General features: G+C 40.3%; 1 protein-coding gene across 2 annotated transcripts in view; it reads right to left on the bottom strand.

The window, feature by feature from the left end:
* Positions 1–6,611: 6,611 nt before the first annotated feature.
* Positions 6,612–17,252, bottom strand: part of LOC122701504 (transmembrane protein 180-like) — a 33,371-nt gene continuing 22,730 nt past the window's right edge. For both annotated transcript variants that reach the window (XM_043914503.1, XM_043914504.1), the window contains one exon: positions 6,612–6,865. In XM_043914503.1, coding sequence (XP_043770438.1) covers positions 6,733–6,865 — 133 coding nt within the window. In that variant the 3' untranslated portion in view covers positions 6,612–6,732. The remainder of the gene's footprint in view (positions 6,866–17,252) is intronic.

Below are 17,252 nucleotides of genomic sequence, written 5' to 3'. Positions count from 1 at the left end.
ATTCCCCACACTGTACATTTCATACCCAACACTATTTTGCAATTGAAAGTTTTTAAGTTTATATCTTTCAATCTCCACCTATTTCTCTCCTCCTCCATCTCCCTGTTTTGACTGTTCATGGTCTTGTGTGTTTCCATACAAATTTTAGAATTATTTGCTCTAACTCTGTAGAAAACACCACTGGTATTTTGATAGGGATTGCAATGAATCTTAATAACCTTGGTTTGGTCATTTTAACAATATTAAGTCTTCTAAGCTATGACCATGGTATTATCTTTCCACTGTTTGTGTGCATTTTCCTCCTTTTCTGCATGCTGTTTAAGTTGAGTAATTCTTATTATTGTATCTCCACTATTGGCTTTTATTTGTGTCTCACTTTAAAAAAATATATTTAATAATTGCCCTAGAGTTTAGAATTGACATCTTTAATTAATTACATTTTACCTTAAAATATTATATTTCTTCCCACCTAGCTTAAGAATCTTATGACACCCAATTCCTCCCATATTTTAGGGTATTTTTGTCCTACATTTTATTTTTGCATATTCTGTAATTCTATAATACATTGTATACATTACTGCTCTATTTACCTCAGATGGTCAGTCATCCTTTATTGAAAATGTTATTGAAGTAATTCTAGATTCACATGCTGTGGTAAGAAATAATACAGAGAGATTTCATGTGCCCTGACCCTGTTCACTCTAATGGTAACACCTTGCAAAGCTGTAGTATAATATCACAGCCAGAATCGACGCTGATGTTCATACAATCTACTGATTTTATTCTGATTTCCTGTCTTACTTGTATGTCTGTGTATATGTTTAGTTCCATACGATTTTGCCACACGTAGGTTCATGTATTCGCCACCACAGTCAACACTCAGAGCAGTTTCATCACCACAAAGATTGCCCATGTTGTCCTTTCGTAACCACACCAATTTCTCTACTTCCTCACCCTGTCCCAAACACCATAAATCTGTTCTCCATTTCTAAAATTCTGTTTTTAAAACTGTTACATAAACTAGTCATAGAATATGCAACCTTTTGTGACTGACTTTTTTCGCTCAACATAATTCCCTGGAGAGTCATCCAAGTTGTACCATTTTTACTGTAGTATTTGATGGGTTTTGTCTGTCACAGCTTATTTATTTTCCTGTTGGAGGACATCAGAGCTGTTCAGTTTTGGGCTATTGTGAATAAAGCTGCTATGAATAGTCATTCACAGGTTATTGTCTAAACATAAGGTTTTTGTTTCTCTGGGATAAATGCGCAAGAGTGCAATTGCTGGTTTGCATGACAATTGCATGTTTAGTTTTAATAAGAAACTGCCATTAAAAATAATTCATTTGAATCAGTTCTAATGAGATGGATGAAACTGGAGCCCATTATACAGAGTGAAGTAAGCCAGAAAGATAAACACCAATACAGTATACTAATGCATATATATGGAATTTTAACAGATGGTAACGATAACCCAATATGCAAAACAGAAAAAGAGACACAGATGTACAGAACAGACTTTTGGACTCTGTGGGAGAAGGCGAGGGTGGGATGTTTCGAGAGAACAGCATCGAAACATGTATACTATCTAGGGTGAAACAGATCACCAGCCCAAGTTGGATGCATGAGACAAGTGCTCAGGGCTGGTGCACTGGGAAGACCCAGAGGGATCGGGTAGAGAGGGAGGTGGGTGGGGGGATCGGGATGGGGAACACATGTAAATCCATGGCTGATTCATGTCAATGTATGACAAAAACCACTACAATATTGTAAAGTAATTAGCCTTCAACTAATAAAAATAAATGGAAAAAAAAACTCAATGTGTCAAACTCATTATGTCAAAAACTACTATATATAAAATAGATAACTAATAAGAACCTACTGTATTACAGAGAGAACTCCACTCAATACTCTGTAATGACCTATATGGGAAAAGAATCTTAAAAAGAGTGGATATATGTAACTGATTGACTTCACTGTACGCCTGCAACTAACACAACATTGTAAATCAACTATATGTATGCATGCTAAGTCACTTCAGTCCTGTCCGACTCTTTGTGATCCTATCTACCATAGCCCCCCGGGCTCCTCTGTCCATGGGATTCTCCAGACAAGAATACTGGAGTGAAAAAAAAAAAAAAAGAATACTGGAGGGGGTTGCCATGCCCTCCTCTGTAAATCAACTATACTCCAATACAAATTTTTTTTTTAAATCCTATGTACATAATTTTAAAACACTTTATTGCTAAAAAATGCTAACCTTTATCTGAGGCTTCAGAGAATTATAATCTTTTCACATAGTAACATCAAAGATCACTGATCACAGATCACTATAACAAATACAATAATGAAAAATTTAGAAATATTGTAAGAATTTCCAAGATGTGAGCAAATGCTGCTGGGAAAATGATGCTGATAGACTTGCTTGTCGCAGGGTTGCCACAAAACTTCAGTTTGTAAAAAGAGCAATATCTGTGGAATACAATAAAGTGAAGCACAGTAGACTGAAATATGCCTGTACTTTCCACTGATGTATCTTCAAGTTCACTGATTCTCTCCTCACAGGATATGCTGCACATTACAGATCGCACAAATACAAATTTCTTCACAATCTTTAGCTTCCCTTTTAAGATTAAGTGTGTTAATTTATGATTAACAGACCTTACTGGAAGATAATGCCATCGACATCACCATCTCTGGCCTTCCCCATCTCCAGGCCCTGATAGAACTTTGCTGATTTCAGGGAAAGCAAAAAGAAAACAAATTCAGGAACTGTACCATTTTGCACTCTCTTACTGCAATGCCCTGGCTTGAATCAGAGAACTCATAATATGAATCAGGTCTACTCCACCTACACCCCTTATACTTCTTATTGAACATGCCCACCCACAGACCAAGTAGCAGCAACATAGACAGTACTTTCGTGAAGTACACCAGTGGTAAGCTAGCTGGTGAGAGCCATTGCTAACTTTTCAGGAATTCTCAAGCTGGATTTTAAACATGGCCATTATTTCAAAATTATATATAAACTTATGCATGGATGCATGCTTAGTCACTCAGACATGTCCAACTCTTTGCAACCCCATGGACTGGAGCCTTCCAGGCTCCTCTGTCCATGGAATTCTTCAGGCAAGAATAGTAGAGTGGGTAGCCATATCCTTCTCCAGAGGATCTTGCCGACCCAGGGATCAAACTCTGGTTTCCTGCATTGCAGGCAGATTCTTTACTGTCTGAGCCAACAGGGAAGTCTATATATACATATTGCTGTTCAGTAGCTCAACTGTGTCCGTCTCTTTGTGACCCCATGGACTGAAGCATGCCAGGTTTCCCTGTCCTTCACTACCTCCCAGAGCTTGCTCAAACCCATGTCCATTGAGTAGATGATGCCATCCAACCATCTCATCTTCTGTTGCCCCCTTCTCCTTCTGCCCTCAGTCTTTCTCAACAGCAGGGTCTTTGCCAGTGAGTCAACTCTTGGCATCAGGTGGCCAAAGTACTGGAGCTTCAGCTTCAGCATCAGTCCTTCCAATGAATATTCAGGGTTGATTTCCTTTAGGATTGATTGGTCTCCTTGCAGTCAAAGGGACTCTCAAGAGTCTTCTCCAGCACCACCATTAGAAAATATCAATTCTTCAGCACTCAGCCTTCTTTATGGTCCAACCTTCACATCCATATATGACTACTGGAAAAACCATAGCTTTGACTATATGGACCTTGGTTGGCAAAGTGATGTCTCTGCTTTTTAATATGCTGCCTAGGTTTGTCATAACTTTCCTTCCAAGGAGCAAGCATCTTTTAATTTCATGGCTGCAGTCACCATTCACAGTGATTTTATATATATATATATATATATATTTATCATGTCTGTTTTTAATATATATATTATATTAAAAACAGGTGATAAAACACTACTCATTTTTTATTTTTATTCTTTATTTTTTTCACCATACCTTGCAGCATGTGAGATCTTAGTCACCTAACTAGGGATTGAACCCACACTCCTTGCAGTAAAAGCATGGGTCTTAATCACTGGACAACCAAGAAAGTCTCTCTGTAATGTTTTTAATGCCTATTCTATCTGTGATAGAATGTGTATATGTGATATGACACGTGATATGACTTGTGTATATGGAATTACGATTTTTGTTTTGCTTTCTAATTTTACAATGGTATGCTACTTAGCACTTCTCAAATCTGTACTTACTGATATTACATTTGTAGCTTGAAATTAGCCATGTTAGATGTATTTACACCATGAAAATTAGTGTAAACTGCTGCTTCATTTGGTTGACTGTCTCATCCAGGGGTCAGCAAACTTCTTCCGTGAAGAGCCAATAGTATTTTAAGCTTTGCAACCACATGCAGTTTCTGTTGCATAGTTTTAATTATAAGCCTTTAAAATGTAAAAATTATGCTTAGATCTCATGCATGCATGCACGCTCAGTCATGTCCAACTCTTTGTGACCCCATGGACTACAGCTTGCCAGGCTCCTCTGCCCATGGAATTTTTCCAGGCAAGAATACTGGAGTGGGATTCCACTTTCCTTCACCAGGGAATCTTCCTGATCCAGGGGTCGATCTCCTGCATTAGCAGGAAGATTCTTTACCACTGCACCACTTGTGAAGCCTGTTACTATACAAAAATAGGCCAAAGGTTGCATTTGGCCCAGCAGTGATAGTTTGCCAATCCCTGGACTAGATTTAAGGAAGCAATAAAATGTTAATAATGCAGATTAACCCAAAATAATGCAGATTAAACTCAAAACTGTCATGTCTGTAGCCGTCCCATTGTGAAAAATATAAGAAATTCAGAACATATTCTTTCCAGTACTCAGAACCTATCACTCAATTAATCAAAGAGGTTGCTCATGTCATGGCTGACTGAGTGCAGTTCTGAAGTGTGTCTTCATTATTTGCTTTGTCTTACTCATTAACATAAACAAAATGTAAAACAATATTTAGGTTGGAACTACATTCCTTGGTTAATGACATGGGTGACTTTTTTTGGAATTGAATGATAATCAAGCATTTATTCATAGTTTTGATTTCATGATTATTGTTGCCAATTATAGAAACTTCTAATGGAATATGGAATTTGTAAGAAATAGCAAGTTATGGGACTTCCCTAACAGTGCATTGTTAAGACTCAATTCTCCCATTGCAGGGAATACAGGTTCAATCCCTGGTGAGGGAACTGGGATCCTTCATGACTCACCCTGTGGCCAAAAAATAAGGAAAAAGAAAAAGAAATAGCAAGTCATGCTGAAATTACAGGTATACAGAATTTCCAAAAAAGGAGCCATGTTTTATTATGATTTGTAAGTCACATACTGTACAGATTTTTATCAGTAAAATTTATAATAAAATTACATATGTATATATGCTTACTTTTTTCCCACACAGCCAACCATTAAGCATTTCTATCACATCACTGTGTCTCAGTGTCTCATGCCGGGCCAGTTATCACTCCTGGGTAAGAGAATCTGGACAGGTTCACAGAGTTCGAGTCAGTTAGATGAAGGTGGGTGACTGAACTGAAATTTCTGGTTCTCAGCCAGTTTAGAGAGAGAAGAGAAGAGAGAGAGACATTGAGAGAGAAAAGACTGAAGGTGACAGAAACAAAGGCGCCCTGACTCTCCCCTCTGCTGCCGCTGCTGCTAAGTCGCTTCAGTCGTGTCTGACTCTGTGCAACCCCATAGATGGCAGCCCACCAGGCTCCCCCGTCCCTGGGATTCTCCAGGCAAGAACACTGGAGTGGGTTGCCATTTCCTGCTCCACTGCATAAAAGTGAAAAGTGAAAGTGAAGTCGCTCAGTCGTGTCCGACTCTTCCGTGACCCCATGGACTGTAGCCTACCAGGCTCCTCCGTCCATGGGATTTTCCAGGCAAGAGCTCTAGTCCTGTTTTATTTCCTGTCCCAGATGCCCATGAATTTATCTACTGCATCCTTACCAGAAACCTCTCTTTAAGACAGCTGAAATTGAATTCCTGCTTCTTCACAACCAAAAGCTCTGCAACCAAGACAGTGAACCACATAAATCTGGACTATATGAGTCCTGTTATCCTGGTCCCTGAGTTTCCCAAATCTGATGACTATTAGTCACAGGGAATCTACAGACAATGGTGATAAAGTATTACTTAATGAAAAGCAGGGGCGGGGGGAGGATGAATCACTAATAAAATCAGTCTAATAAGCAATATGGGGCTTTAAAAAAAAATAAAAGAAAGTGGCACACACAGTCAGGTGAGTTCTGGGAAACCCAAAGCAACTCACATAGCAATTCAGGGATAAGGAGTGAAAAGTTGTGTTCAGGCTATGAAACCACTTGGAAACGCCCAACTTAATTCATATTTAACATTCTTTTAAAAAAATATTTATTTATTTGGCTATGCTGGGTCTTAGTTGTGGCATGCAAAATTTTTTAGTTGTGGCATGTGGAATCTTTAGTTGCAGGATATAGAATCTACTTCCCTGACCAGGGATCAAACCCAGGCCCCCTGCATTGGGAGCACAGAGTCTTAGCCATTGGACCACCAGGGAAGTTCCCATATTTAACATTCTTATTATGGAGTCAAAAACTTCTACATTTGATAGACTTTTTTTTTTGTTTATTCATTTTTTTTCTAAACAAATCCAAGGTTATAAAGAACAGTTTTGTCCTCTGCCATAATGTAAACTTTATGAGAACAAACAACGGAAGTTCATTTGACTCCTGTAATGGCTGGTGTTAGACTTAGAAGACCCCTGTGTAGTCTGTCTTCTTCCTGATGGAGAAGGGGCTCCAAACCAGGATCTGAATTGCTGCGATGCCCAATGGGACCAGGCAAATCAAATTAAACATGGCGTCATGAAGGTCTAAGATTGTACTGAGAGGGAAAAAAATATTCAAACAGTTATTTTCTCCAGTGGCTTCTTTTCTTATTAACTCAAAGCTATACAACAAGAAGTTTCAGAAAAGTTTTGATATCTACTGAGCCCCATTTAAAAAGTAAATGAAATTTTATTAAATAATTTTGATTCTTTCAAATAACTGAATAAGTAAATAATCCCTACCTCCCAGGTGGTTATACCAGGGGAGGCTGATACGTACTCCTTTGATCACAATGCCTGGGGAGAAGTGCTGTGGCCACAGTGAAGGACCCCACAGCGGGCGCGGGAGGACAGAGGTGGAGGTGGGTACAATGCATACATATATTATCTACATACTCATAACACTTTAGCCAATTGAGGAGATAAGTGGAAAGGTCAAACTATATGATACAAGAAAAGGAGCTGTTTTGTTACATCTTCATACCAGAATACCAGTTGCTATTACCAGAACCTATGAATCATTCACTCATCTAAAAAATAGGTATTGTGTGATTATTAATGTGCCAGGCACTGGGTTAAGGACTGGTTATCCAGCAGTGGCAAAACTGACAGAGTTCCTGCTTCATGGAGCTCATCTCCCAGTTCTGGAGGTAGGCCTTAATCAAGTCATCATAAATAAGACTGACTTACCCATGATTACATATGAAGAAAGAATGCTGAGATGGAAAAAAGCAATGCGTTAGATGGGAGCTCATAGCCAGAGTGTTTGCAGGTAGAGTCTGGAGAAGTTTCCCCCAGGGAAGTGGGATTTGAGCTGAGTCCTGAAGGATAAGTAGATATTAACTAGAAGACCTCTGACTAGAACCATGGGGAAATATCCAAGCATTGCTACCTCCTCCTCTAAAGGCCACAGGCAGGAAAGTCTTGGGTGCTCTGGACTGGATTGCGTTTGCTTCCAATTACTGCTTCACAAAACCACTCTTCACCTTGAGTCCTACCCAATCCAAAAATTGATGACTATGACTTTCCCATTCTTTGCTCCCCTGCTGTTACTTTCTGGGCTCTGAGACAATCACAAAGGCATGGGCCATCAGCTGGACTTGCCAACACATCCTGACTGTAGCCTCTAGAAGTAACAGAGGATCCAAGAATGCTGTCAGGATGCAGTTACATTTCTGCTCCACCCAAACTATCGATGGAAAACTTCATTTCTAGGTGCACATGGTGTTTTGTCTTCCTAGCATTTGTTCCTTTAAGAAAAATCTTCTGCCCTCTTCTACAGTAAGCCTGTTTCAGTCCTGAAGATTCAGTGGACATCGACTACCCTGCTCCCTCCCCAATCTCAGGCATACACCAAGACGTGGTCAGAGTCAGGCTATAGCTACTGTCTCAGGAATGGACATGTGACTCATGCAAAGCCTTTCAGGGTCCTCGGAGCTTTTGCTGTGCTATTGGGACAAATGTTTCCTCTAGGGTCTGAGTCTGTAAGCCCACGTAAACCTGGGGTTACCTTGTTGCCATGTGGTAAAAGTTTGCACTCAACACAGAGGGAAAGTCATGGGCAGAGAAACAGATTCCTAACACCATTTGAGTACTACCTACGCAGAGCCCAGCTCTGTCTGACTTTTCAGTTACATGAGCTGTGAAGTTCCTTTTTCATTTGAGCTTACTTCCATTGAGTTTCTGCCACTTGCAGCTAAACTGGCCTGAAAATTGTATCTTTACCATTGGCATTCATGTCCAAATTTACCATAATTTGGCCTCTGACCACTATAGGGATGGGATTCAGTGATTTCTAATTGGCCTTTACTAAGAAAGACACAGGAGATTTGAAAGAGCTGATCACAGATTTCGAGAATGAGAAGACAAGGTCATGACTATACTTTTGAACTTGATGTTGTAGGTATGTAGACACATGATGGTTCTCTCCCCACCTTTGAGTATTCACTGACTGGAACCACGAGACAGACCAGATCAGGGGACTGGGTCAACAATGGGTGCAAGAGGCCAACAGGTAAGGGAAAATCAAGTTCCACTTCGTTGGTGGTGGTGTTGTTCAGTCACGAAGTCGTGTCCGCCTCTTTTCAACTCCATGGACTATAGCCAGCCAGGCTCCTCTAGCTGTAAGATTTCCCAAGCAAGAATATTGAAGTGGGTTGCCATTTGCTTCACCAGGGGAATCTTCCAGAACCAGGAATTGAACTTGCATCTTCTGCCTTAGCAGGCAGATTCTTTACCACTGAAGCCACCGGGAAGACAGCCCCCCTCCAAGTTCCACTCTGTCACAGCCTAAATCACACACTTCTTAAACACACAGAAAAGGAAAGGAAGTGGCCTAATCACGACATTTAAAGGACAAAAACACCACAAAGCCATGACCATGAACTGCTAGTCAAGGAATTATACAGTATGTGCTCAAAGCCCAGTGTTTCATGAAAAGACCGGTTTCTGGTTGGCTGAGGCACCTGTGTGCTTTTTATCTGAGGAGCCCATTGTCCTTCTGCATTCTCTAGTCACAGCAGATTCCAGTTTCAGAAATAAGAAAGTGGATTCCAGCTGATACGGGTTCTCTCGGGGAGATTTCTGATCTCAAAGACAGAACTGTCTTTTTCTCTTTTTTCCAGGGTGAGAGGAGGCATAGAAAACATCTGTGACAATCTGCAGGCGCAAAGTCTCCAGTGAGCATGCTGACAACATTACAGAGAGGGAGCTTTAGGCTGGAAGTTCAAGGGAAGGCAGCAGAATGAACACTTAAATGACTAAGGCAGTTTGATAAATACCATGTTGTGGTCTAACCCCCAATGCTCTCATGGGTGACACCACTATTACTGAAGATGCAACCATTTTCATTTCCATATTACTTCACTGAATCACTTGATGCTCTTCAAAAATTTCCTTGATCTTCCTGCTCTTTTCTTAAGATTTCCTCTTTCTTTAAAGATGTTATTCTAATCTGGGAGAGATGCCCTTGATTTAGAGAATTTCTTTTCCTCTTTCACACTGCATCCCCTCTACTGGGATGTGGATGAACTTAGAGAATAGCAAGGAGAGATAAGAAGAGCTTCTTATGCCAATGCAAAGAAATAGAGGGAAACAATAGAATGGGGGAAAAAAGAGATCTCTTCAAGAAAATTGGAGATACCAAGGAAATATTTCATGCAAAGATAAGCACCATAAAGGATGGAAACAGTAAGGACCTAACAGATGAGGAAGAGATTAAGAAGAGGTGGCAAGAATACACAGAACTATACAAAAAAGGTTTTAATGACCTGGATAACCACAATGGTGTGGTCATTCATCTAGAGTCCAGATAGCCTCGAATGTGAAGTCAAGTGGGTCTTTAGGAAGCATAACCACGAACAAAGCTGGTGGACATTATGGAATTCTAGCTGAACTATTTCAAATCCTAAATGATGATGCTGTTAAACTGCTGCCCTCAATATGCCAGCAAATTTGGAAAACTTGGCAGTGGCCACAGGACTGGAAAAGATCCGTTTTCATTCCAACCCCAAGGAAGGACAATACCAAAGGATGTTCAAACTACCATACAACCGGGCTCATTTCACATGCTAGCAAGGTAATGCTCAAAATCCTTCAAGCTAGGCTTCAACAGTATGTGAGCCAAGAACTTCAGATGTTCAAGCTGGATTTAGAAAAGGCAGAGGAACCAGAGATCAAATTGCCAAGAGAAAGCAAGGGAATTCCAGAAAAATATCTACTCTTGCTTCATTGACTATGCTAAATCCTTTGACTGTGTGGATCACAACAAACTGTGGAAAATTCTTAAAGAGATGGGAATATCAGACCACCTTACCTGTCTCCTGAGAAACCTGTATGCAGAACAAGAAACAACCAGATTTGGAACAATGGACTGGTCCAAAATTAGGAAAGGAGCACGTCAAGACTATATTGTCACCCTGCTTATTTAACATACATGCAGAGTTTATCATTCGAAATCCCAGCCTGGATGAATCACAAGCCGGAATCAAGGTTGCTGGGAGAAATATAAACAACCTCAGATATGCAGATGATAGTACTTTAATGGCAGAAAGTGAGGAAGAAAGAGCCTCTTGATGAAAGTGAAAGAGGAGAGGGGAAAAGCTGGCTTAAAACTCAGCATTCAAAAAACTAAGATCATGACATCTGGTCCCATCACTTCATGGCAAACAGAAGGGTAAAAAGTTGAAACAGAGACAAATTTTATTTTCCTGGACTCCAAAGAAGGCTGACGGCGACTGCAGACAGTGACTGCCGCCATGAAATTAAAAGACACTTGCTCCTTGGAAGGAAAGCTACGACAAACCTGAAAGTGAACATTAGTTGCACAGTCATGTCTGACTCTTTGCCACCCCATGGACTGTAGCCCACCAGGCTCCTCTCTGTCCATGGAATTCTCCAGGCAAGAATACTGGAGTGGGTTGCCATTTCCTTCTCCAGAGGATCTTCCCAACCCAGGGATTGAACCTGGGTCTCCTGCATTGAAGGCAGATTCTTTGCCAACTAAGCTACTAGGGAAACCTAGACAGTGTATTAAAAACAGAGACATCACTTTTCCAACAGCAGTCTGTATAGTCAAAGCTATGACTTTTCCAGTAGTCATGTACGGATGTGAGAGTTGGACCATAAAGAAGGCTGAGTGCCGAAGAACTGATGCTTTCAAATTGTAGTGCTGGAGAAGACTCTTGAGAAAGAGATCAAACCAGTAAATCCTAAAGGAAATCAACCCTGAATATTCATTAGAAGGACTGATGCTGAAGCTGAAGCTCCAGTACTTTGGCCACCTGATGCAAAGAGCTGACTCATTGGAAAAGACCCTGCTGCTGGGAAAGATTGAAGGCAGGAGGAGAAGGGGTCAACAGAGGATGAGATGGTTGGATGGCATCACTGACTCAATGGACATGAGTTTGAGCAAACTCTGGGAGATAGTGATGGACAGAGAAGCCTGGCATGCTGCAGTTTATGGGGTTGCAAAGAGTCAGACATGACTTAGTGACTAAACAGCAACAGAGTGACCAGTTGTCCTTTTCATGCTTTCAGAATGTCAATTCCAGCCTTAATAACATTTTTAAATGAACCTCTGGTAGAAAAATAATGCCAAAGCTCTGCTTATAATTTCATTCACTCAAAAATTTTTGCCAACTTATTGATTTAGGTTCTTACAATGTAGAGTAAATAAATCAACAATGATTCTTACCCTCAACAAAGTTTATGTTCTAGTGGAGGCAAAGAGACGATAAATATATTTAATTTTATCTTATAATAAGAACCTTTGCTTATGGAAAAATGTTTGCACCCAACTTTCTCTCACAATGCCCTACTTTTAAAAGAAAAATATCTACCTGCAGCTTATTACATTTTAAAATATTGCTGTCTAGTATCTTTTTCTTCATTCTCTTAGCTTACTTTCTTAGCTTACTTTCTTAGCTTAGCTTACCTTGCTAAACAACTTGTAAATTCAGCTCTATAGGTAAAGGGGTCCACAAAAATCATCCTGTCACCTCCAAACCTATCACCCTGGGGCTCTTCCACATCTGAAAACTAAAGCAAAGTTGGCCTCCTTTCCACTCTCCTTTTCTGCTATCAATATAAGCTCAAAAATGTATAAAATTAGTAATATTGGTTCCTAATTGGATCAATGAAATATGTTGATGGCTAGTATTGTAGAAAGAGACATCTCTTGTCAAAGAAGTTGATGTCAAAAGCAGTATTGTGAGCACTCCTGCAGAGAAATAGGAGCCCAGGATGGAAAAGACCAAAGAAACCTAAATATGGTTTTCTGTGGCCATACGGTCTCCTTTGAATTAGGGTCCAGAATACCTGAGTCCACGTGAGCTATTACTACCTCAAGAAGAAATTTCTCCTTTCTAGGGTGATTCATAGGGTCGCAAAGAGTCGGACACAGCTGAAGCGACTTAGCACACCCACAGGGTCAGCCTGATGGGCCCCTTGTAAGAAAAGTGATGACATAACACGTAGGGCAGACTTTTGATGTGCCAGGCCCTGTTTGACATTTTTCTCTTGTTGCTACTGATTTTCACAATAACCCTGAAGAAGACACTAAGGCTTAGCCAGGTTTATTACATCACCCAACATTCCACAGCTGTTTGGAGCTGAGATTTTTATATAGATTTAAACTAAAAATCTCTCCAAGGGGGAAAAAAAAGGTATTTATAATATAAATTTATTAGAAGGGGAAAAAAATCCTCATTTTTGAAGGAGAAAGTCATATACTCTCTGCAGAAATGAATTCAGAAACTCTTGTGAAGAGGCAACTGTCTACAGCAAATATCAAGAGCAAGCAAGAATAGCTCGATAAGGACTTCCCTAGTGGTCCAGTAGTTAAGAATCTGCCTTCCAATGTGAGGGACGCAGGTTCAATCCCTGGTTGGGGAACTAAGATCCCACATGCCATGGGGCAACTAAGCTCATGCACTGCAACTAGAGAAGCCAGCATGCTGCAGCTACTGAGCCTGTGTGCTCTAGAGCCCACGCTCCTCAACAACAGAAGGCCAGAGACCACAAGAGAAGCTCAAGCACTGCAATAAGAAGCCTTTGAGTCACGACAACAGAAGCCCGTGCACCACAGAAAAGACCCAGCACAGCCAAACAGTTAAAAAAAGAAAAGAAGAACTTGGTAAATCACACTGCTGACATGGAACTGTAAGGATTTAACTTCCAATACACCTGTTTTTCTTTGCCAGAGATTGGAGGCTATTGTTAACGTTTCCAACTGTAAAGACTACATGGAAAAAAAATAAGATCATAATATTTCTCCAAAGAAAACTCTTTAGTGTTGGTTATATCCTCCTTAGGACATAATCTTGTCTCAGGCAGCCCCTTTGCAATGAAACATTATGACCCTATTTACAGAGGAAGAGAAGTGAGCCACAGGGAAGAAATCAACACAACATTGATATTTCCGTGGCAAAACACAGGATATATGTTATTATGGTCCTATGAAATTCCAGATAGAATTTCCTACACACAAATTTTCACATCACAGCCTCATTTCTGACACTATTAATAGTTATTCAGCTTTAATTAGAATCTTTTGGGCAAAATATTACTAATAATTTAGAATGCTACACATGCTCATATGTTCATCACACTTGGAATATGGACTTACTACAAGAATCTTGTTAAAAACTGATTATCCCAGGACTTCCCTGGTGGTCCAGTGGCTAAGACTCTGCACTCTCAATGCAGGGGGCCCAGGTGTGATCCCAGGTAAGGGAACTAGATTCCATATGCTGCAACTAAGAGTTCACATGCCGCAAGTAAAAAGTGTTCCCACATGCTGCTTCAAGGATCCCGTGTGTAGCAAGTAATACCTGGTGCAGCCAAATAAATAAATAAACATTTCTTAAATTCTAAAAAAAAGACTGATTACCCCAATATTCATTCTAGCAACCCCAACGAACGTACATGCTTACATGTGCATGCATGCTCAGTCATGTCTGACTCTGCAACCCCACGGACTGTAGCCCACCAGGCTCCTCTGTCCATGGGATTATCCTGGCAAGAATACTGGAGTGGGTTGCTATTTCCTTTTTCAGGGGATCTTCCCAACCCAGGGATCGAGCCCATATCTCCTGCGGCTCCTACATTGCCAGATGGATTCTTTACCACTGAGCCACCTGAAGTTATATGTACACAGTTCATATCCACAACTGTAAGATATTTTGTGTATATTTTAATCTTTTGTTCCCAAACAGACAGTGATGAGGATGGTGAAAGTCATGTCTCACCAAGTACAAAATTTGAGGCTCTGAATACATGGAGAGTTCTAAATTGCTGAATACAAAATCTGAGGCTCTGAATACATGGAGAGTTCTAAATTGCTGAGTATTTCTATCTCGCCTCGTGATCCTATAGCAGGATGCATGAACTCCTCAGAGAAAGGGCTATTTTTTTCCTGTTTAGTCCTCTATGCTTCATCAATAGCCTCATAAAGCAAAAATATGTAAAACTTTAATAAAGAAATTAACAATAAGCATGTCATAACTACAACAGAATCGACAGTATAACACAGTTTTGATACTTTGAGAGAACAAAATCCACCAGAACCAAGTATAATACATAAGACTAGTTCAGTTCTAGCCGAGATAAATTAATCTTTAACACTAAATAAAACTACTGATTTCATCCTACTGTGAAACAGAAGTCAGGAGAGATTCTTGCCTAAGGATCTCCAGGCTGTCGCTATGGTAAATCTCTATGGCAAGAACTTGTTTTCAAAAAACAGTTTTAAAATTTATTCTAATGATTAACTATAGTTAAACACCAAGAATGCTTTCATTATTTAAAAAACATAGGGCTGAGACGCAGATATAGAGAATAGACTTGTGGCCATAGTGGGGGAAGGAGAGAGTGAAACAAGAGGAGAAAGTAGCATAGACATATGTACACTAAAGTGAAGTGAAGTTGCTCAGTCGCGTTCGACCCTTTGCGACCCCGTGGACGGTAGCCCCCAGGCTCCTCGGTCCATGGGATTTTCCAGGCATGAATACTGGAGTGGGTTGCTATTTCCTTCTCCAGGGAAATCTTCCCGACCCAGGGATTAAACCCGGGTCTCCCACACTGTAGGCAGACGCTTTACCGTCTGAGCCACCAGGGAAGCCCCATAGATATACACTCCCATGTGTAAAACAGATAGCTTGTGAGAAGCTGCTATAACACAGGGAGCCCAGGTGCCTTCTGATGATCTAAGGGTGGGTTGGTGGGAGGGGAGGGAGGCTCAAGAGGGAGGTGACATATGCATAATTATGGCTGATTTGCACTGTTGTTTGCCAGAAACCATCACAACATTGTAAAGCAATTTTCCAGCAATTAAAGTTTGCTTTTAAAAAAAAGCAAGAGTTGAGGTTATTCTTCGGTCAGATATTCACCCTGAAGCAACTCATCTTGGTTCTGCTTCTTTGCTAGAGTTGAAGACAATACTGTTTACTCTGTTATTAAGAGAAAAGTCATTTCCTAAACTTTTGTTGCAAGTATAATTTGGGAAGTATCTATTGTGAGGCTTCCAGAACAAAAGACAAGAAAAAGGGAGGCTGCATATATAATATTTAAAAACACACTTGTATGTATGGCAGATTGATCTAGAAGACTCTATTTGGGTATGTGAAGGATTTTATTTACATTTCCTGTAAAGTCTTTACAGATGACAAGCTGTAATTCAGCAAAGAAATTGACAGACTTTGACCATTGGGAAAATGTATGTTTCTATTGCAGAATATGCAGCAAGCGGCAGGAATTTGGCCAGGGCTACAAAGACAGTGCTACCACACGCAGGCAGTCCAGTGCCAAGCCACCGAGGGCCAAGTCTGTGCTCCTCCTGCACTATGTACTCCTCGTAACCTTGGACTTGGCTCACTGCCCTGGACTTTCCGGTCCGCCTCCCCCACTAACACCACGTGAAACTTCTAAAAGGCGAAAAGGCAGCATGTCGTACGACTCCTTTATCTCGGCTTCCAGCTCAGTGCTAACATCTAGGAGGTACCCTGAAAATGTCTGCTGATAAAAGCATGCAAGCACAATTAATTGACCAAATGGACAGAGTAGTTCTTTTTCTATAATACACTAGAATTTCACTGTTGTTTATTTTGTATGAAAAGTGTGGACTTTCTTGCAATTTTTAAATAGAGACTGCATGTATAAACTAATTAGGCAATCAATTTCTAATATTACTACATGAAATACTTTATCCCCTATAATTAGAAGAGAATACATGTTGCTTTTCATGCCTAAGTACCTCTCTTATGAATCTACAATAGTAATAAGTTGAACCATTACACTTATAGGGACTGCATAGATTTACTAAACTTAGAAAAACAATCTACCCCCTGCAGAACAAACACTTCCCTAACTATAACAAAGAGTCACAGACCATCTTTCAAAAATCACCGTTGAGAGAATAATATCCCTGAACCAAAGAGCTCTGTATATTGTAAGAGTAAAATATTAATCAGATAGTAGAAAACTCACTTGCAAGTAGGAAATTTACGTCAAATAGACATTTTTGCTAACTTTGTCACACTGGTGACTCTCACAGCACTCTCTGATCATCAGCCCATTTCCTGCTAAGTATACAGTTGCCTCTGGACTTCAGTCGGACACTCTCAGATTGGCAATAACTATGTGAGGCCACGAGATGCCAGATGTCAAATTATCAAAGATAAATGATACTTAAGTGCCCTGAACAAGTTTATAACTCTAAAAAATGCTTATGATATCACAAGACTAGACTGCCAACGTGTCTGGTTGTCAACATATCTATGCCTGCGTCAACAAGAATTAGTCTCCAGGGCCTCTGTTTTCAAGGAAGTCAGTCTGCAGGTCCTCCATATCGGCTGCACACTAGAACAAACGAGGGAGCTTTTACAAGTACTGATGCCCAGATCTCACCCGCAGAGAGTCCAAGGTCACTGGTCAAAGGTGTGACCT

This window comes from Cervus elaphus, chromosome 10 (assembly GCF_910594005.1).
Source record: "Cervus elaphus chromosome 10, mCerEla1.1, whole genome shotgun sequence".
Lineage (NCBI taxonomy): Eukaryota > Metazoa > Chordata > Mammalia > Artiodactyla > Cervidae > Cervus > Cervus elaphus.
Note: the sequence above shows the minus strand (reverse complement) of the source record. Positions and strands in the feature narration are given on the sequence as shown.